Source organism: Vespula pensylvanica, chromosome 7 (genome assembly GCF_014466175.1).
Source record: "Vespula pensylvanica isolate Volc-1 chromosome 7, ASM1446617v1, whole genome shotgun sequence".
Classification (NCBI taxonomy): domain Eukaryota; kingdom Metazoa; phylum Arthropoda; class Insecta; order Hymenoptera; family Vespidae; genus Vespula; species Vespula pensylvanica.
This window is the reverse complement of record NC_057691.1, coordinates 1-21354: the sequence shown is the minus strand read 5'-3', so window position 1 is coordinate 21354 and position 21354 is coordinate 1. Positions and strand designations below refer to the sequence as shown.

General features: G+C 28.2%; 1 protein-coding gene and 2 long non-coding RNA genes across 10 annotated transcripts in view; 1 reads left to right on the top strand and 2 right to left on the bottom strand.

Moving 5' to 3' along the window:
* The window catches only part of LOC122630807 (probable multidrug resistance-associated protein lethal(2)03659), a 33679-nt gene extending 23273 nt beyond the window's left edge, over nucleotides 1-10406 (top strand). For 3 of the 8 annotated variants that reach the window (XM_043815747.1, XM_043815746.1, XM_043815742.1), the window contains 10 exons: nucleotides 3074-3202; nucleotides 4656-4907; nucleotides 5156-5411; nucleotides 5616-5790; nucleotides 5865-6021; nucleotides 6238-6440; nucleotides 6515-7829; nucleotides 7882-8096; nucleotides 8146-9245; nucleotides 9322-10406. In XM_043815747.1, coding sequence (XP_043671682.1) covers nucleotides 3129-3202; nucleotides 4656-4907; nucleotides 5156-5411; nucleotides 5616-5790; nucleotides 5865-6021; nucleotides 6238-6440; nucleotides 6515-7829; nucleotides 7882-8096; nucleotides 8146-9245; nucleotides 9322-9510 — 3936 coding nt within the window. In that variant the 5' untranslated portion in view covers nucleotides 3074-3128 and the 3' untranslated portion in view covers nucleotides 9511-10406. Of the gene's footprint in view, nucleotides 1-3037; nucleotides 3203-4655; nucleotides 4908-5155; nucleotides 5461-5615; nucleotides 5791-5864; nucleotides 6022-6237; nucleotides 6441-6514; nucleotides 7830-7881; nucleotides 8097-8145; nucleotides 9246-9321 lie in introns of those variants that run through there. The other 5 variants (XM_043815749.1, XM_043815748.1, XM_043815745.1 and 2 more) reach the window with 5 other exon arrangements.
* A 690-nt stretch (nucleotides 10407-11096) lies between these two features.
* LOC122630520 lies at nucleotides 11097-11862 on the bottom strand. Its single transcript, XR_006327499.1, has 2 exons — nucleotides 11777-11862; nucleotides 11097-11566 (listed from the first exon to the last, which is right to left on the bottom strand). It is a non-coding gene; the product is annotated as an uncharacterized LOC122630520 (long non-coding RNA).
* Nucleotides 11863-19567: 7705 nt separating this feature from the next.
* Nucleotides 19568-20088, bottom strand: LOC122630574. Its single transcript, XR_006327520.1, has 2 exons — nucleotides 19842-20088; nucleotides 19568-19753 (listed from the first exon to the last, which is right to left on the bottom strand). It is a non-coding gene; the product is annotated as an uncharacterized LOC122630574 (long non-coding RNA).
* Between the last annotated feature and the right edge of the window lie 1266 nt (nucleotides 20089-21354).

Here is a 21354-nt window from a genome sequence, read left to right as displayed (position 1 = left end):
TCTCTTTTCTCGTCAGTTTGTAAAATAAAGGATAATATATTACAATGAAATTTCACTTTTAGAAGATAAGAAATATGGAGCGCGAAAGAAATTTATATTTGTAATTATAAACATTAATTTCTATTATTTTCATTCGATATTAAATTAATAAAACTTTTCTTATAATAATAAATTAATAAAACGTTTCTTAACGAAAAAATAATATAATTTTAAAATATCATCCATGATAAAATTAACATGAAGTTGTTATTTTTTAGTAAAAACTGGAAAAATAATTACTAGAAATAAATTTTCATGCTCGTTACCAACGTTACCAACGACCTTCAGAAATTCATTATTGCAATGATATCTTTACAAGATAATGGTATCACAGCGAATAGATAAGATAGTGTATTGTAACCGATAAAGGTGAACTTTTTTGTCGATTTTTGCAATTTGTAGTTTTAAAGTCCTTTTTTATGTTTATGAAATATAAAAAAAGATTAAAAATTTTAAAGGATTATGCTGAGTATTTTACAAATCCTGATTTTTATAAGAGTTTAACATATTCATGTTTTCTGTAATGTTTCCCTTAACAAAATCGATATTCTTTGAATAATTGGTTATATCATCGGTACAGTGAACTACTAGATATATGAAAGGAAATATCGAATAGTATATCTTCAAGGATTATGTTCATTCCATATTGACAAATATCCTTTTCCATATTAACATTTTCATGCCATTAGGTAGATTCACTGAAAAATAACAGTATTTTTTATAAAATCACAATATAAGTTAAATGAGATAACAAACACTTAAATGAAAAAAAAGAAAGACATAGAATTCCAGCGGGTGATTAAACAAAAACAAAAAAATTCAAATATCTCTCTATAAGAATCTTTTTCGAATAGTATTTCGCATTATTTTGAACGTTAAACATTTGAAAAGAACTTTTTAAGGCTGTTTATTACTTTTTGCTCAAAGCATATGTTATAATAGTGACAAATATAAATTACGAAGGGAATAGGGGACAATGTCTTTATTATGCGCCTATCGTATTAGTGTATATAAACTTATCTAGATTATACACCTTTCATGCGTAAAATAACAATTAAGTTAGTGTGGGTTAGAGTAAGTAATGTTAGTAGGGTGAACTCACAATTATCATTTTCTCATATTTATATATTTTTTTTGATGATGGTAGACGTCTCATAGTGATTCCGTAAGTAAGATGCATGACGTAAATGTATACAGAATAATAAATATAACTAGAATACAAATTTGCGATTAATCTTATAGTGGAAATCACGAAAGAAATAATGCTGGGAGTTCTATTCTATAGTATGGAAATAAATACTCGTTTTCATTTTTATAAAAATATATATATATATATATATATATATATATATATATACTTATATAAACAACATATAAACAATATATAAGTATAATAATGTACTAATTATTATTTTTGACAAAATAAACAACAAAATCTTGTTTTTAGTCCTAAATTTATATATTTTATAAACACTTATCGTCAAATAAAATTGTACCGACCCTGTATCTTATCTAATACAGATTACCGCAAAATGCATGTCAATCATCAATGAAGGAAATAAATATGAGATTGGATAGGGTAAGTTTATTTTAACGTCCTACTAATCATTAAAGAAGAAGAACTACAAAATTTCGATTTCCAATTTAAGAAATAGTATAGAAAGATTACACATTTCTAATCACTTATCAATATATAACTTAAAATACAGCCTGGAATATATAGTTTTACAATTATATTCTAAGAATTTTGAAATGTTAAAAAAGATTTTTTTTTGTAAATGTATAATAAGTTTTCTATTACAGGTACATGAAATTTATTTTTCTAAACTCTAGTTATTGTTTCTATTATTTTATATTTGGACATTAATAAATTTTTTAAAGATCTTATTAAACGGTTTGGTCTATATATCATCAGAATCGATATAACCTATGTATATATATATAAATATTTATACATATGTACAGAATCACGGTATATAAAAGTGATAAGGAACATTTCAAACTGATAAGTGATTAAATTCTTGATTTTGAATTTCATTTAAAATTTAAATATAATTACAAAAAGAATAAGTTAGTTGATTATATTCGTTTATCTCTTTTATGTAGATTAGATTTCGAAGGGGGTCATTATACGAACTTATTTTTCACGTAAAATGTTGAAAACAGCATTTATGCCAACAATAAATCTAGACATAATTTTATTGATGTTTATGAACTAGGTCTCATTTTGAACATGAAGATTTAAACGAAAAAAACAACTTTTTTGAAAAAGCTTTATTTTTATGCATAAATTATTTTCAAAAACTCCATTTTTTAATACGATTTTTATCAAAAGCAGCTTTCTCAAAAATTTGAAGTTTAAACCTGTATCTTTAAAATGAGACCTTGTTCATTAAAATCGATCAAAAATTACATTGATTTATTAAATATATTATGGTTTAAATTTATTGTTGGTGTAAACCATTATAAAACCAGGGATAATGAATAGTTTAAACGTTATTATATATACAGAAAAGTACTTGTGAATGTTTCGTTCTTCTACGTCAAATTTTGTTTTCGCTGATTGTAGACAAAATGATTTATTTCTAAGATAAACTTTTTAGAAACATTCGCAATGATCCTTTTAATAGTTTATTCCTGTGTGTTAAAGAGATTTTTTATTTTTTAGTAAAAGTCCGATAAATTACATAACATTTTATTATGTGATGCAATTCATGTTCATTTACGTATTATACCAGCGATATTATTGCTTTAAATGAAATAACATTTGTTAAATATGTACAGAATATATGATTTGTATTTGCACAATTTGATGAAATTATTAGAAAGAACTGAGGAGAATTTTTGTAAGCGTTCTCGTGCTATCAACCACCGAGAAAAATGATAATTTATCGATGAATACAAGATAACTAAAGTAATTAAGCGAATGAGATAGTATTACAATGACATTTCAAGTTCCGAAAGATATATACATATATAAAATCTTCCTTGCTTCCAGTTGTGTTCACACATTGTTCTAATTTTCTGATAACAGGTACCTCGAGCAAGCATAAACAGAGAACGAGCTCGATTGATAAAGACATCTTACCATGGATAAGAATGAGAGAAGTAAAGTAAAAAATCCACGGGAACAAGCTGGTTTTCTCTCGATCATTACGTTCAAGTGAGCAAAAAAAAGATTTATTTATTTTATTTATTATGTTTATTATTATGTTTATAGGTACCTTTATTTATTATGTTTATTTTTATTATCCTTTTGAAAAAAATATTTTCTTTGGCAAACTGTTAGTATTAATTACTATTAATTATTAGTTTCAATTATTAATTATCATGAATTATTAAATTATGAATAAAAAAATTAAATAAACTGAAATTGTTACATTTTATAAAATGTAATAATAACTAGTATCGATATTTAATTTATATATCTCTTATATTAAAGTTTTTTGATCTAAAGATCTGAATTGATAATTATAATAATTAGTTTAGTAGAAATATACAATAATGTTTATACTACTATATGTATAACCTAAAAATATAATATTATAATATTTATATACTATAGTATCTAGAAAAGTATACTACTAAAAGTAAATTTGTAATGACTTTTATAAAATAGTGATTAATACTAAAATATAAAATAAGAATTATATAATAAATTTCGGTATTAATATTTTTTAAATAATGTACATTTAGATATTATTTAAATTAACATTAATTAATTTTTAATAATAATTAAATAATAGATTTATCATTGAAATAATTAGATAAATAATATATACATTTTTTGTTTAAATATTTAGATTGGTATTTGTTAGTAATTGTATTTATTTCTCGAATAAATGCTGCTTTTATTTTTCGTTTCTTTTTTTATTTGTCGAATTTCTTTCTCTCGAACGCAGAAGTATATAGTATGTTCTTAAATAGTTTAATTAATGTAATAAGTGTTTATAATATATCATATTATGCCTTGTGTTGTTTACTACATCTTCTAATAGGTTATGATCTTCAAAGAATTCAAAATTAGTATATTAAAAGTTGATTAAATGATGTAAATGAAATAAGAGAATTAATTTCTAAATAAAAGCTTTATAGGAAATACTGAAGATATTGAGAAATTAAACCAATCAGATCATGAATGAAGAGAAGTACAGATGAAAAGTGTATAGATATGTTATGATCTAAGAAATTACTATAGTGAAATTATAATTAAAAACGGACAAAACTAAGATCAATGGACAAATAATAAGAAAGCACTTGTATTAATTCTATCATTTATTTCAAAGAAACAATTCAATATGATCAAGAAGAACAAAATGATGATGATAAGATATGCATAAAAACAATTAAAAGACATACATGAATTAAAAATTTCAATAAAAATCTAATTAGACGAACTAACGGAAATGCCTAATCAAATTATGACACAACATATAAATATATACAGAATTATATAAAAAAGTAAAACAGAAAAACTTGAAGAAACTTGTATTTAAAATTCAGATTACTTCTATTGTGTTATTGAATTTCTTTGCAACAGTATTAATATTACTAATTATTTTTTTAATAGTTATTTTTATTAGTTAATATTAATTACAAAATACAAATTGTTTCAGGTGGATATTTAAGACTTTTCTACTTGGATATAAAAGAGAGTTACAAGAGACTGATCTATATTCTCCATTGAAAGAGCATCAAAGTAATCTTTTAGGAGATTGCATCGTTAAAATCTGGGAAGATGAAGAGAGAAAATGTAGAACAAAAAAGAATGGATCTGCGCCACGATTGTATAAAGTACTGACAAAATGTTTTGGAAGAAATATCATGTTGATTGGTATTGCTTTAGCATTCATAGAGTTTATTAGCAGGTAAAACAAAGATTAATATATATTCCATTAAGTAATTTCAGATTACTATTTTGTGCAATCTGTTTTTCATCTTCTAAAGTTAAGAGGAAATGAGATGAGAAATGTTAATTTTGTCAAGTTAAAAATGAATTTTTTCTGTTTTTTTTTTTTTTCTGTTTTTTTTTTTTTTTTTTTTTTTTTTTTTTTTTTTTTTTTTTTTTTTTTTTTTTTTTTTTTTTTTATTAATGATATTATTGTCAACATTTCAGAATTGCTCAACCATTGATACTTGGACATTTGTTACATCTCTTGAGTACAAAGAAAGAAGAAGTAGATCCAGAAATATATTATTATGCCATTGTGTTCATCTTACTTCCTTTCATGGACTGTTTCATTTTCCATTTAACTTTACAAGAATTGATGCACTTTGGAATGAAAATGAAAGTAGCCTGTTGTACTTTGATTTATAGAAAAATGCTCAGATTGTCTAATTCAGTTTTTGAAGATGGAACATCGGCTGGGCAAGTAAGAAGTATTAATATTTTCTCTGCTAATTTATTTAATTAAAAATAAGGTAAGGTTAAAATTTATTTAAAAACTGAATAGATTATAATTATAAATTATTATAATGAAATATGCGAAATGATTTTAATGATCAAATTATTCAAATAAAATAATAATTTATAAGACGGAAAATACGTTATTATAAAATATATTGATTTTTTTCAGATGATTAATCTCATGAGTAACGATGCTAGCAGATTAGATTATATAACACAAAGTATTCATTATATGTGGATTGGTCCAATCCAAACATTGATCATTGCTTGTATTCTTTATTGGCAATTAGGAGCAGCACCAGTTGCAGGTTTAGTCCTGTTTTTGTTTTTTATTCCCCTTCAAGGTGTGTATATTTTTCTATTAAATATTTAGAGAATGATCATATTGAAGAAAATGACCTTTGTTTGATAATTTTAGGGTATATTGGAAAAAGAGCAGCAAAGCTGATGCTATTGTCAGCCCAAAGAACAGACGAAAGATTGCGACTAATGAACGAACTAATTGCTGGTGTACAGATTATAAAAATGTATGCTTGGGAAATACCTTTTTCACAAATCGTCGAAAAAACCAGAAAGTAAGAAATTACATTGATGAACATGGTCATTTAGGAAATTCATAGTTTATCAGTTACATCATATATCTTAAATGTTACATCATTTATCAAAAATCTTAATAATTTAATGTTATATACATATATGTGTATATCACAATATATGACAGTACTCATTAAAGCTAGTAAAATATTTCTTTTATTATAGTTTAATATTGTAAATCGTTTTTTCTTTTTTAGAAAAGAAATGAACACAATAAAGAAATACTCAATTGTGCAGCAGATTGGAATGACATTCGAGTCTTATGTACCACGAATCTGTCTATTTATCTCGATTTTGACATACGTTGTTACTGGTAATTACATTACCGCAGAGAAAGTCTTCATGATAACATCATTCTTCAATGTTATTAGAAACTCCATGACTATTGGATTTCCATTGAGTAAGGAAATTTGTTATTTTTATGAAAATAAAGAAGGAAAAATCTTATGAATCTGCAATATCGTTTGATCATAGGTATTCATCTACTGGTCGAAGGTTTGGCATCGATGCGTCGTATCGAAAGATTCATGATGCATAGAGAAATTGAGAAAAGCGAGGAAAAAACTCAGGAGATTGGATCACACGAAGTAGTATTGAAAAACGTAACAGCAAAGTGGAGCGATGAGAGCAAAGAAGATACTCTGAACAGTGTAAATTTATCAATTGAACCTGCTAGCCTAGTAGCAATCGTGGGGAAGATAGGTTCTGGTAAAAGCAGTTTATTACAAGTAATACTTCAAGAATTACCATTGAAGGAAGGCTCTTTAAAAATTAGTGGAAAGATAGCTTATGTTAGTCAACAGCCATGGATTTTTGCTTCGTCGATTAGACAAAACATACTCTTTGGACGTAGTATGGATAAATCTCGTTACGAGCAAACTATTCAGGTCTGCCAATTAAATGAAGATATTGCTTCGTTTCTTCACGGTGATAGAACAGTCGTTGGTGAAAAAGGAATAAGTTTGAGCGGTGGTCAACGTGCTCGTATCAATCTTGCTAGAGCAGTCTATGCTGATGCGGACGTTTATTTATTGGACGATCCACTTTCGGCGGTAGACGCTCGAGTAGGCAGACGTATTGTCGAGGATTGCATATGCGGATATCTAAAAAATAAAACTAGAATTTTAGTGACTCATCAGTTGCAATTTTTAAGGTGTGCCGATCAAGTGATCGTGATGCATAACGGGTCGGTTCAGATTAAAGGTGATTTTAATACTCTCGAAGCTTCTGGCATGGACCTTAACAAGTTTGTCATTGAGGAAAGGGAAACGAAACTGGAAAAGAATGAAGAATTTATATATGAAGGGAAGATCGATGATTTTGAAGGCACGGCGAATAAACATATGAACGAAACATCGGTACCCGTTGTGGCAGAAATGAGAACGATTGGTCATATTTCTGCTAAGGTTTACGTCTCCTATTTTAAAGCAAGTAGAAGTGTTTTGTTGTTGCTATTGATGGTTATACTCTTTGTTTCCTATCAAATGGCAGCCAGTGGTGGCGATTATTTTGTCGCTTATTGGGTCAACATCGAAGAAACTTCCTGGATCATTTCAGAAAATGATACGCTTCTGTTCAAATGGAAAGGACCGCTTAATCGCATGGAAGTAATTTACATTTATAGTGGGCTTACTGCGTTAACAGCTGCATCAGCCTTTCTACAAATGTTTTCTTTTTATGAAGTCTGTATGCGGTCTTCCAGAAACTTACATGCTAGCATGTTTCGTAGCATTGTACGCACAAGCATGTATTTTTTCAATAACAATCCGCTTGGTCGTATCTTGAACAGGTGAATTTATTAAATATTCTTTTTCGACATCAATACATTTGTCTTTTTTTAGATTCTCCAAGGATACCGGTGCCCTTGACACAAGAATGCCTATTTGTATGTTCGATATTATAATTATTGGTCTTGGATTAACAGCAGTAATAACGATAGTAGGAAGCGTAAATCCTTGGCTGCTGATACCTGTCGTGTTTATTACCATAATTATATATTTTTTACGAAATTTTTATATGGCAACCAGTCGTAGCGTTAAACGATTGGAAGGAATAAGTGAGTAGATTTTATAAAATGCTAATGTTTAAATTTTCTCATTAACCAGTTATTTATCATGTTTTTGCGAAAGCTCGATCACCAGTATTTGATCACGTAAGCGCAACGCTTCAAGGTCTAGTGACAATCAGAGCATTAAATTCTGAGGAAATTCTTATCAGCGAGTTCGACAATCATCAAGATCTTCATTCTTCTGCTTGGTTCATCTTCATCTCGGCTTCACGAGCTTTTGGCATTTATATCGAATTAGTTTCTTTGGTTTACAACGCGATTATAATCGCATTTTTCCTTTTTCTGAAGGATACCGTAGTCAGTGATGTTGGATTGGTGATTACACAAATTACTACACTCATCGACATTTTACAATGGGGTGTGAGACAATCGGTTGAGGTGGAAAATTTAATGACTTCGACTGAGAGAATTCTCGAGTATAGTCATTTAGAGGAAGAACCTATGTTGGATAATAATCCAAAATGTAAACCATCGAAGGATTGGCCTAAGTGTGGCCTCGTGGAATTTAAAAATGTGAAATTAAAGTACGGACCGATAGAACCATATGTTTTGAAGGATATAACGTTCACGATAAGTCCAAGAGAGAAGATTGGTATTGTTGGTCGTACTGGTTCCGGGAAATCCTCTTTAATCAATGCCCTTTTTCGATTATTTAATGTAGAAGGGGAAATCTGTATTGACGGTATTCCTACCAGTTCAATAAGTTTGCATGATTTTCGTTCAAAGATCAGTATTATTCCTCAAGAACCAATTCTCTTTAGTGGTAGTCTTCGACGTAACTTGGATCCATTCGAAGAGTATTCTGATCATGCACTCTGGCAAGCATTACAGGAAGTCGAGTTAAGAGAAATAATCGAAGAAATGGCTGCTGGATTGAATTCTAGAGTATTCGAGGGAGGAATGAATTTCAGCGTCGGACAACGTCAATTATTGTGTTTGGCTCGTGCTATCATTAGGAATAACAGAATTATTGTTCTGGATGAAGCAACGGCAAATGTTGATCTTCGTACGGATTTGCTAATTCAGCAGACTGTTAGAAATAAATTTAAAGATTGCTCAGTTCTTACGATAGCACATAGATTAAATACGATTATGGATAGTGATAAGATACTCGTGATGGATGCTGGCCATTTGGTGGTAAGCATTGAAATAACGTTAATATGAAATTTAACCCTCGTTTTGTTACTTTTTCTTTTAAATATTTTTTGTTTAGGAATTTGACCATCCTTACGTTTTGTTACAAAATAATAGTTACTTTTATCATATGGTGCAACAAACTGGTTCTACAATGGCAACAACACTCATGGAGATCGCAAAAAAAGTAAGAATGGTCTTTATTTCATTTGAAAAATGTTCCTATACCTTATCTAATTTTTGTATTTTTTCTAGAATTATTCTGTGAATGATAATCGGTCGTCACAATGACAATAAAAATAAGTAGGAATAATTTTGTAAATTTTATTTTTCGTATTCTATTATTTTATAATAAATTACTTTCATATTTTTTATATATAATTTGCTATATTCGCGAAGAAACGTCAATAGAATTTTATTAAAACTATTAACAATGATATGCAACTTGACTTCTCGATAATGTTTTTTTCCAATCGGGCTTCCACCGAAGATAATAGCTTGTAATAATTTGTAAACAAATCTTACATGTCTGAAAATATCCTATTTACTTTGAGCATTCTCTGAACATTTCTAACATTCGGAACAATATGTTATACATATATATGTACATATGCATAAGATGTTTTGTGTCTCATATTTCTTGCCACGTATATTTAATATTAGAAAAAGTCAATATTACTTAGAAGATAAATAAAATATACTACTCATCCTTTTTGTAGTGTCATGGAGATACTTTGTATAATATATTCAACCTGTTTATTTTTTTGTGTTACAATATTATAAAATAATAACTTCTTTTACATACATTTTTTTTATATAAATATTGAATTTTATATCTGAATGTAGGCATTACTCCGCACTTTTGTAATATTATAATGGACTGTGAACAACTATATTTCCTAAGATAGGATATCCCAAACTTTTATGGGCTGAGATCTATTTTCGAGAATGGTTATTTTTATCTTATCTTTAAATTAACATTTCTAATAAACGTGTAAACCACTTCGGATTTTAATATTTAAAGCGATTCTCATTTTGGAAATCTCTGACCTAAGGTATGGTAAAATTTTGCTATTAAGGATGTATGTAACTTTCAAACAGTAAAGAGAAACACCTATTTTTCTTTAACAAATCTGTATTATTTATATAATTAAACTTTTTTTTTAATAAAACACTTTGAATGTTAAAATGTAAATTTTAGTATTTTTGAAATTATATAATAGATTCTTGAAATTTTTTTTCTATATAAATGGCAGACTTACGTTACTATTTTTCAAGAAAAATTGTACCTTTTTCGTTAAAAAAAAAGTAAAAAAAAAAAAAAAACGTTCCACAGGAACACTAATTTAATATGCAGATAATGTTCTCAAAATTTCAAATGAATCGATATAGTGATTTTTGAAATAATTTGGTTACTGAAGTTTTACAAGTTATTGTTTCAACAAAAATACGTTTGAAGTTTGGTGTTGCATTTATAAGTAATTATTTTTTTTATAATTACAATGAAACCGATTCCAGAGCCATATAATAAACGATTAGTTGTTGAAACAAGATTTAATTGATTTTTATGTTCTTCTTTATTAAATCAGCCAGCCTCTTTCGTAGCGTTCGATTTTTTCGTTCGGCTTATGTGACGATTTTTACCTATGCGATGACTTTTGAGTCATTATTTTCTCGGTAATTTGTTAATATTTTAAAAAGTTTATGTCAATGTTTTAGTTTATACGATAATTTGTTTAATAATTGCTATTTTTATCAACTTTCATATTACATATAATATTTATTTGTTACATACACCTATTATGAATTTTCATTATTTGAAAAAAAACACGTTCATTGAAGAGATCTTGTATGTCATTTGCGAAAAAATATAAACAGATATTTATTAAAACTTAATAATTATATGTATAATTTAGCCTATCAGTAATTTATTTAGTTCACATTATTCATGTGACAAGTCTTCTTCAATTGAGCTCCTGTCAAAGACAATCATTTGTTATAATTTGTAAACAAATCCTGGGTGCCTGGAAACAGCTTATTTCATCTGAACATAATCAGAACATTCTTAGCCTTACTCACAAAACATTTACCTCTTTGAAATTGTCGTCCTAACAAGCGAGCTTCTTTCTATTTTTTCTCATTCCAAATATCAGGATAACCTTACAACATTAGGATATCTCAGCGACAACATTGTCAAATTTCTTATATTGTTTCGTTTCCCAACTAAACGTCTCTCAAAAACAAAAGCTAGAATATATTGGCCTCTTCTTGATAATGGTTTTCTTCCTTTTCCAATCTTTTCTTCTATTCATCACCTTAAGTACCTTTGGTGTCAAGAGACGATGGATGTTATATACAATATATATTATTGTATATATTTAATTGTATAAGAGAGTTTATATTCATTATTATTATTTTTAGATCTCCATGGATTGTTTTTAATATTGTAGAATTAAAATAAAGCTTTTAAGTCATTACCTCGTTAATTTTGTTTTTTTTTAGATATCCACTTAATAAGTTCAACAATGCATTACCTTTTTCTATGTTTTAACTAAGTATTGCTTAATGCAGAAATTCGATTTATCGTATGTTCTTCTCTATGTATCTTTCAAATTTTGTCAATATCTTTTTTAACTATTCTGGATCCTTTGAAAACAGTATTAATATACATCAGAGACTAAAATCTTTTTTTCCCATGATCAGGCTTCTTACAAATCTTTACCTCAATTTCTTCTAGATCACAGATATATATGGCGCACAGCATTGGGCTCAACGGTACTTTCTTTTTAACCTTGTTATTCGCCAAAACTGTTACATATGTCGCCCTCTCGCTAAAATAAGGTTGCACATCTTTTCATTTTTCTGTATATTTCTTTTTTTCTTTATTTTTTATGGTTTATTTCTATTAATTGTATCGAGTGTGACTTTAAGAGAAAGGAGAATACTTTCCCTCTTTTCTTTTTTAACTTTTTCTGACAATATAGTTCAGGATGTAGACATGATTTATAGCGCTTCTCCCTACTCTGAATATAATTTGGGTTTCTAAAAAGATTTCCAATCGTTTATTTCCTTGCGTAGTCAATCGTTCAGGATCGTTGCGTAGAGTTTACACATTCTAAACAAAAAGTTTCTCTGTTATCTTTCTTATATATAGGGACTATTATTCTTAACCTCCAATGTGAGGGGAGATTCCTGCTCTTTTACATCTTCTTGATTATTTCCGTTAATCTGTACGTTGCTCCATAGTATACTCTCCCTAGTACATTCTAGCTTCATTCTTAATTCTACTCAAATTTGTGTTTCGATCTCTTTTTCGCTCAGATTTTCGGTTTCTCCTGATACTGGGACTGCCTGTTTCGACTGGGAAAAAGTTTTTGGTTTCCTCTTTAACTCTTATAGGAAATTAATAAAATGAGCTCGTTTCTTGTTTGTTTTTCTTGTTGCTCATTCCTCTTTCTTTCCTTCTTTCTTTAATAATATATTTTCATGCTTTGACTTCTGTTCTTATTTTCTTCAATTTCTTTATTTCTGCCGCCTTTTTCCCTCCTTTCTATTATAAAATTGCTGATATTCTTTCTTCGCTATCTTATGTCATTTTTTTTTTTAGAATAATCTTTTCTTAAACAGATAGAATAATTCCTTACGTATTTTTTCTTCTATCTGCATTCATTGATCCATCGTGAGATGTTTGTATGGACCAATTTTTTTTTGTTTCTCTCCTTTGAGTTTTTTTTTGTGCAGCGTGGTCTAGTCTTCTTCTCAAGTCTTTCCAGTTCTCTTCTTTTCATAGAATTTCCCATTTCGTGTGGATTTCCAGTGCTTTCTTGATGTTGGCCACCCCTTCCTCCATCTATGTCTATCAATTCGTTATTTCGTTTGTTGGATTAGCTGCGTTAATGATAATCACTGGTAGTAGATATCTGCTTTTACCTTGCGTTTATGTAGAAATCCTAGATTGCGTTTATGGTCGCAGTCTAGTAAATACGTAGTTACAAAGTTGCCTCTTCTTCCAATGTATGCCATGTTCCTGTTTTCATCTCCCGACAAGTTTGCTTTTCGAAGATGCCCTTTTTTCATGCTCTTCATCTTTCCTTCTGCATTCAACAATTTGTTTTCCGTGTTTCTTCTCTGATCTTTTTGCTGATTTGAAATAAAATATTCTGGAAATATTCAGGATACTTACAGAATTGTTCTATAGTTATCCGCAGCAGGCTTCAACCTATGCTTCTTTCTGCGAATCCATTTGTCGCCAGATGTTGAGACGCCAGATCATTGATTGAGAATATGTATGAAATTCACTCTGGAGAATACATTATCTGAGATAATGAATGTTAGTAACTATGTGTTGCAAAAATATATTCCAACTGTGTAATTGTCATGGAATTAGTTGGTATATTTTTCATGATTTTTATTTCAATTTACTTTGATTTTGTGTCTATCATATCAGGAAGTAACAATCTTTAAACAATCTTTTAATTGATCTGAACCCTTTCCAATTACTTATGGGCAGGTTCTACAGATGAATAGGAGCTTTAAGAGGATTTGATTTTCTTAGTGTACAGCTTTTACATCATTCAATGATCAATCATTCAATGCCCTGATCAATGATGAGCCAATATATAATACATAATGGTGAGCAAGCTGTTCAATCTGAATAATTCCTAAATATATTTTATGCAATTTTTTAGTATTCTGTATCTTAAACATGCTTAGAGATTACAATCTTATCTTTCTAAAAAAGTATGCCGTTAATCAATGTATATTCTGAATCTTCAGATGGGTTACTAGGAGTTCGAACAATTTTGTCGAAATCTGGATCTTTTTTAGTTTTCATTTTGATCTTACGAATAATGATAAGTAGCATTTCTCGATTAAACTGGATATAAGTTTGTTCAAAGCGAAGCATAGATGATTAGCCTCTCAATTTCTTCTGTACCACAGCAGCTATATCCACTTGTAATGATGAGAGATAAACTGCATTCTTAAATCGAACAATATAAGAATGCAGTTGCTCCAAAGTTTAGCCTTCGACTTTAGAAAAACTATTTCACATGTTGCTGTTCAGCATCATCATTACTTTTTTTTGTAACAAATATCAAAGACGATAAAAGGTCTTTGAAGAATGTTTTTTTACTTATTGAGATAAAGATTGAATTTCATACAATTACAGGAAAGCTTGTAAGTTTTTAATGTATTCTTTTATCATTGAACCATGTATGATTATGTCATTAAAATATTGTTCTGTTATTGGGAGTTTCTTGAAAATATGAAAGTGAAACGAATTGAATTTGGGTAGATGTGTCTTGATTTTAAAATTGATACAATAAGTGCTACGATATATGGAGATCGTTTAGATAATGTTACTTTTATCATGTAGGTAAGCCTTGAAAAAGTTAAGTTTATACGAGTTATAAAGATTGTTAAGGACATTATTAATACGATAGATTGGATAATTTGCCTGGAAAAATCATTCATTTACACTAAACTTATATTTGATGTATAATCGAATACTCTCATCTGCTTTTGGGAGCACTATTAGAAGTGAACTTCAATTACTGATGAGAACTGGAGATATGATATTTTTTGCTTCATTAGAGTTCAATTCCTTATCCACATAACCCTGGAGTGCATATACAGACCTCGTTCTCTTGTGAAGATAGTTTGAAGCGCGATTTTTAAATTTATATTGAATTTTTCCTAAAATATAGGCGAAAATTTGTTTAAAATATCTTCAAATGAATTTATAGAATGAAGTGGAGATGGTAAAGATCAATTTTTTATTTTTATTATATATCGATCTATTGCAGCTTAATATCAGTCTCTTATCTATTGATTTGCTAAGTAGTGCATGTCTGAGTGGAAAAATGTGAAATTTGCTCTCTTTGATATACGACATTTGCAGGCACTTTTTCCTTAAGCTGAATAATATTGCCAATATAGGATTTTTGAATGCGATTTTTGAAAGCGACATTTGAATTTTCTAAAAGCACATTTAAATCTAAATTATTCAAATTGTTTTTGGCCAGCAAAAAAAATCTTGTTACAAAATCCACTATAAAACCCTATGATTTGCCATGGAGTGAGAATAAAATGAAATATTTCTCATATTTGGACGCCATCTTAAATAAGTAGATAATCTCGTAATGTTGCAGTATTGCCTTTATTTTGGTGAAATCATATGAGAAATAGAAAGCTGACTTATAGAATAGTCAGAAATAGCTTGCAATGAAGTAAATCTGGAATCATCCAATCTGTTGCATAAAGCATTTACACGATAGTTGCTAATTTTTTAATTTCCTTCCTGCATCGAATACAAAGATTTTCGATTTCAAATACCATTTAAATGTTCATCAACAACGGTGGTAATGCGATTTCTGGCAATCTGGATTGGATGAGTACAAAATTGAACGAGAACTGAGACGATTTCTTGAATAAATGAACCCTATGCTATTGTTCAGTTATGTAAATTTTTTGTCTAAATAATGTTAAATATAAAAAATTGAGGCTGGATAAAAAAAATAAGAATTTTAGGCAGAAATTGTACTTTTGCTTAAAATATAAAATTAGGTTACTATTTAGAAGAATAAATTTGATTTTGAAATGGCTTTAAAAATTGGAAAAAATTGAAAGATTAGAAAGAAATAATGCTATTATATTTGTCCCCAAAACCAAACAATTTTTTTTTCAAACTTTCTTTTAAAAATGGATTGTTTTCGAGATATTTAGGTATTTCGATTAACAAATCTCACTCTGAACATTAGCTCGATAGGTATTTTAATGTTATATTTGAAATTTCATCACAATTGAAGTTTTGGTATTTGGGAATCGATTTTTTATTACTAAGATTTTTGAATGTAATCAAAAATGAAAGAATTTAGTGGGACTTTAAAATTGTCAAACATGTTTGAAAGATTAAAGTTCTGTTGAGATAGAGTGAAATCTGTTGTTATTTCTATCTAATGTCATTTCATTAATTAGGATGTCTATTTTATGTTTAATTGTTAATCGTTTGTTGTCCAGATAATCAATTCTTTATCTAATGTACTATTTCGAGATATGTATTCATTACGTTTAGCTTATCATTAATATTGTTTAAGACTATATTTTTGTTCTCACTTGTTTTATAATAGTTTAAATTAAGATTTGTATTTTATCTAATATATATATGATATTTTAATGTTGTTTAGATTATTATTATTATTATTTCTGGATAAACTTTCCAATATCACTTATATTTAGAAGCTTTCTGGTTTGTTAATTAAATATTGTTTCTTTTTTTTTTTTTTTTTTATGATTATGATTCTTCAAAAGCTTTCTCTAGTCCTACAGCCTTAAATATATTTTTAATGTGTAGATGAGTTTTCCAACTAATAAAGTTCGTTTATTTGAGCGATAAATCAACTTATTTCTTCTTTTAGTTTTTGTTATTTGTGGGGAAATGTGTCTTTGAAATTGAAATTGTATTATATTTAAGGTACAGAATGGTCTATCGTGTTTTTTATATTATTATTTAATTTTTGAACATATATTTTTCAATTTCATTTTTGTACAGATTGCAGTCATTAGCCATATTAATATTACCCTGCATTGTTAAATGTAATTGGTTTGCTTTTGAAAATTATCTTATCATATATCTTATTGTGGAAGTTTGTTGTCAAATTCAAGATAATTTATTTTTTTTAACAAGATTTTTATTAATAGAGTTTTATGATCATGGTAATAATCTAAAATATATAATAGTTTGTTAGCGAGTGTTTTATGAAACTTTAATCTATTATTTGGTTTATCGAAGTACAAACCTCTGCTTGGAAAATATGAATTATAGGATTCTATAGATTGATTTTGTAATGAATTTGATTTTTCATGTATCAATTGTTTACGGGTCCACCTTTTTTGTTGTTGTTAAAATTATTCCAACTACTATGTTTTCTTATCAATAAGTAAAAGTTATTATATTCATTTAATTCTAGAAATTTAAAACAGTTCTCAAAGATTTAAATAAATTCCTTTTTATGGCTGTTTGTTCCATAGAAGGCAATGAGATAGAGTTTTCTATAGTTGTTTATTTTTATCTCAATTATATACAGAATATATGCATAGAGTAATTTCAGATGAGATAATCTATGATTTAGATTATTATATAAAAAAAAGATATAGAACTTTTCAGTATTCAGCATTATTTGCTTCCTTAGGACTTTCTTCAGACTCTTGGACTACAATTATTTGAAAAATTATCCTGTTATATGAAAAAATTATCCGAAAATGTATCTTCCATAATTTGTTTAAGTTTAGACTTGTCTGAATTTTTAACATGTTTTATTATTTTTGTCGGTTGAAATGTCTACTACATTTTTTAATTCGTTTTTTAATTTGTTTTTTAAATCAGCATGGAAGCAACCGAATTTAGTCGAATTTAGCCGGTCCTATCCGAAAATTTTTTAGATTGGATATATCCAAAAATGTATATAACCATCCGTAAACACATGAACTTAGCCGGATTTACCCGAACATTTCCGAAATTATTGAATTAGCTTATAAGCTCCCGAATTTTGGTCGAATTGAGTCGGACTTGTCTGTAATTTTCAAATTAGATCATGTAAACGTAAAATTGCATAGAACCATTCGGAGACAATCGAACTTAGCCGAATTTATCCGGACTTGCCCTAAGTTAATAAAATAGTCAGGAAGCTATCGAATTTTGGTCGCATTAAAGCAAACCTGCCGAAATTTTTAAATTAAATTGTGTAAACGCGCAAATTCATAGAACCACCTGGAAACACCCGAGCTTAGCTAAATTTACCCGATATTTGTTCGGATTTAATAAATTTGTCTGGAAGTTACTGAATTTTAGTCAAATTAAGTTGGACCTGTCCAAATCTTTTAAAAGAGATCGCGTAAATATGAAAATGCGTAGAACCACCCGGAAACAACCGAACTTAGCCGAACTTCTCCAGAATTAATAAATTTGTCTGGAAGCATCCCAGTTTTGTCCTAATTGAGTCAGACCTATTCGAAATTTCAGTCAGCACGTAACTTGCTGCAAAATTGTATTTTAAATTTAATTACTTTTTATTATATTAAATTCATTGTATCAGTAATAGCTATCATATCTGATTTCCTATAAATGATAGATTTTGTGGCTAACCATAATTAGACTTGAAAAATTCTTAATTAACACTTCAGTTTTCATATCTTAGGTCTATAATGTTATAGTAAAATAAATTATGTTAAAAATAACATTTGATATACTACCTAACTATAGTTTGATGTAACATGGACGTTATAAAGTTATGTTATGTGAAAATAGTATTAAAATCAATATAAAAGTGCAATAAAAAAGAGAACTATTATATGAACCTTTATATAAGATACTGACTTTCATACAAGGTTTGTGACTTCAATATTACATGCCATTATATTAGAGAGTTAAGATAGGAGCTGAAAGTAGATAGATTTAGTTATGTAACAATCTATATATCATTTAAGTTATTTATTAATTTTATTACTTATTCGTTCAAAGATAAACAACAAATACATGTACTAAATTAAAAAAATTGTGCACTCTTACTTGGCCATACTCTTTGCTTTTTTCCGTTCCTTTCCCCTTTCTGTACTTGCCTATATTCTATGGAATCGCATTTCTTGTTGTATCCGCATCAATGTTCGGTTTTTGATACTTTCTTCTTCTTTGTGGATTCTGATTCTTCGAATTACTGATTTATTCATAATTTTAGCATTGTGAAATATCATCCTTTATCCTTGTGTTACAGATTAATCTTCTTATCACATGCTGATTCTTGTGTCCTTGAGAATTTCTTAAAATCGGATATTCGATGTTCCTTTTTGTTTCTAAAAATGGAATCATTGATTGATATGAACTACTTAATTTAAAATTGGGCATTCAGAGATGGCTAAAGCCACATTCTTCCTGAGATGAGGATTTCGAATAGTTTCGACAAGCCTTTTTATCCTTATGGTCTGTTCAGGATAAACTTCTAGAATCAAAGTCCTTATGTTGTTGGTGATCTTCTGTAAAGTCTTCCTTGTTTTTCATAGTGCTCCAATTTATAACAATTAACTTCCTTCATAGATACATCATAAAATGATAATTCCAAACGTGGTATTGAAGTATAATGATCTAATCGTTTAGATTGGTTGATAGATGTAAGAATCGGTAGTATCTTCTTTTAAACTGTGTTTTTTCATAACTTCAACATGAGTTACGATTCACAAATTCATGAATATTGAAAATTTTCTTTCTGTCGCAGCTTTTCCTTTTAGATCTTTTTTCTATTATTTCTTTGTCATGAAAGTCAAATTTTTTCTATCCTTTTGGGAAATTTTTCCTCTGTCAATAAGTTTGATGATTAATATAGCATTTTGAAACAGTCTTTTAATGTTAAATTTTTAAAAAATAGCATTACATAGAAGTTTTCATTGTTTTCAAGCAATATTTGTTGAAATAAGCATTTTTCGTATAACCTTCTTATTTTCTTAAAACACATCCTGATCTGTAAATAGGAACAATGAAGTTACATTTGCTGGGGAATTCATAAGAAGAAACATTTCATTTGTTAATCTATTATTCAGTTTCATTACGCGATGCAATTGAAGATTATCCAATACCAGCAATATCTTTCATTTTTTCTCGTTTTTTTCTGATGCTTTTTTATATCAGGAATAATGTTAGAAAAATTCTCTTCTATTCACTTTAGTGTGCGACTTCAAATTTACATAATATTATGGAGGGTTAACCTCCTCATCGTCGGTAATCTGATTAAATCTTTCGTTTCAATATATGTATAAAATTAATAAGGCTATATATCGTATTGTTATACACGTACTTTTACAAACATATATGGAGATATAATACATAGTTTCATGATGAAATGCCGTATTATTTTACATTTGTTTTTTTTTTTTTTTTATTTAACCTCTTGTGTTGGTAATTAATTCACAAATATGCATGGTCAAATCGTTTACAATAATCTAATGCTAACCGTGGAGGTTCACCAGTGTCTCTCGTCAAGAATTCTTTCTTTATATATTTTAGGTATAAAGTAATTCTGTTTATAAACAGATGATATATGGACACATATAATAATTTTAATATTTATTAGTAATTTTGTGCCGAAAGATACATTTAAAAATAATATAGAATGTATAATATAACAAGATATTGCTTATACTCCCAAATAATTTTTCTTCATTTTTTGTGTTTTTATTTTTTACTTTTTTTTTAACTTTATTTCTTTATTTCTGGTCAAATAATTTTTCGTACTTCGTCACTTTTTTCTTTCTTCTATTTATTTCTAAATCGTGTGCGTTTGAGAAATCAATCTAATCAATGGTTAAACTTCATAATTACGTTCAAAGAAAAATATAAATGATAAGAGTTATTTCGATAAGAAAAAAAGAAGAAAGAATGGAGCATTTCCTGTAAAGTTTCCAAAAATGAATCTCTGTTTTTTCTCTGTCTCTCTTTCTTGCGTTAATCAACAATTTCGGAATATTTATAATGCATCTTGCATTTTTTACACACCGATTTTGAACTCTTACTAGAGAAACGATATGACACACTTGTCATGACTATGTATATTCGTACAAGATACGAATGCAAACTTTATACACTCCAACGCTGATCGAGTTCTTTTACTTCTTTTTTGTTTCAAATATCGTTTATTACCACGTATAACTACAAAGGAGTTATTACATTTTTTAGGTATAGAATGATTCTTACAGCTAAATGTTTGAGGAATCCTGACTCTTTGTAAGAGTTTATTATTAAATTCTCATTCTTCTATCTCCCTCAGTCCATTGATTTAAGGTCTAGTCATCCAGCGGATACCTTACCCTAATCTTCTTTTATTTGGTAGTTTCTGAAAACAATTGTGTATAATGAGGTTTGGATGTTTTTTTTTTATCTTTCCCAGTTACGTTTCCAATACTTAACAATCTCAGAGTTGACTGAGAATTGGCTTGAGTGCGGTTTCCATGTCATCGATATTGGTTTACCAAGGGACGTTTAGTATTTTTTTCATAACGTTGGTATGTAACTCTCTTATTTTGACTTGGTTGGATTTTGCGATTGTGCTTCGTAATGTTATGCCGT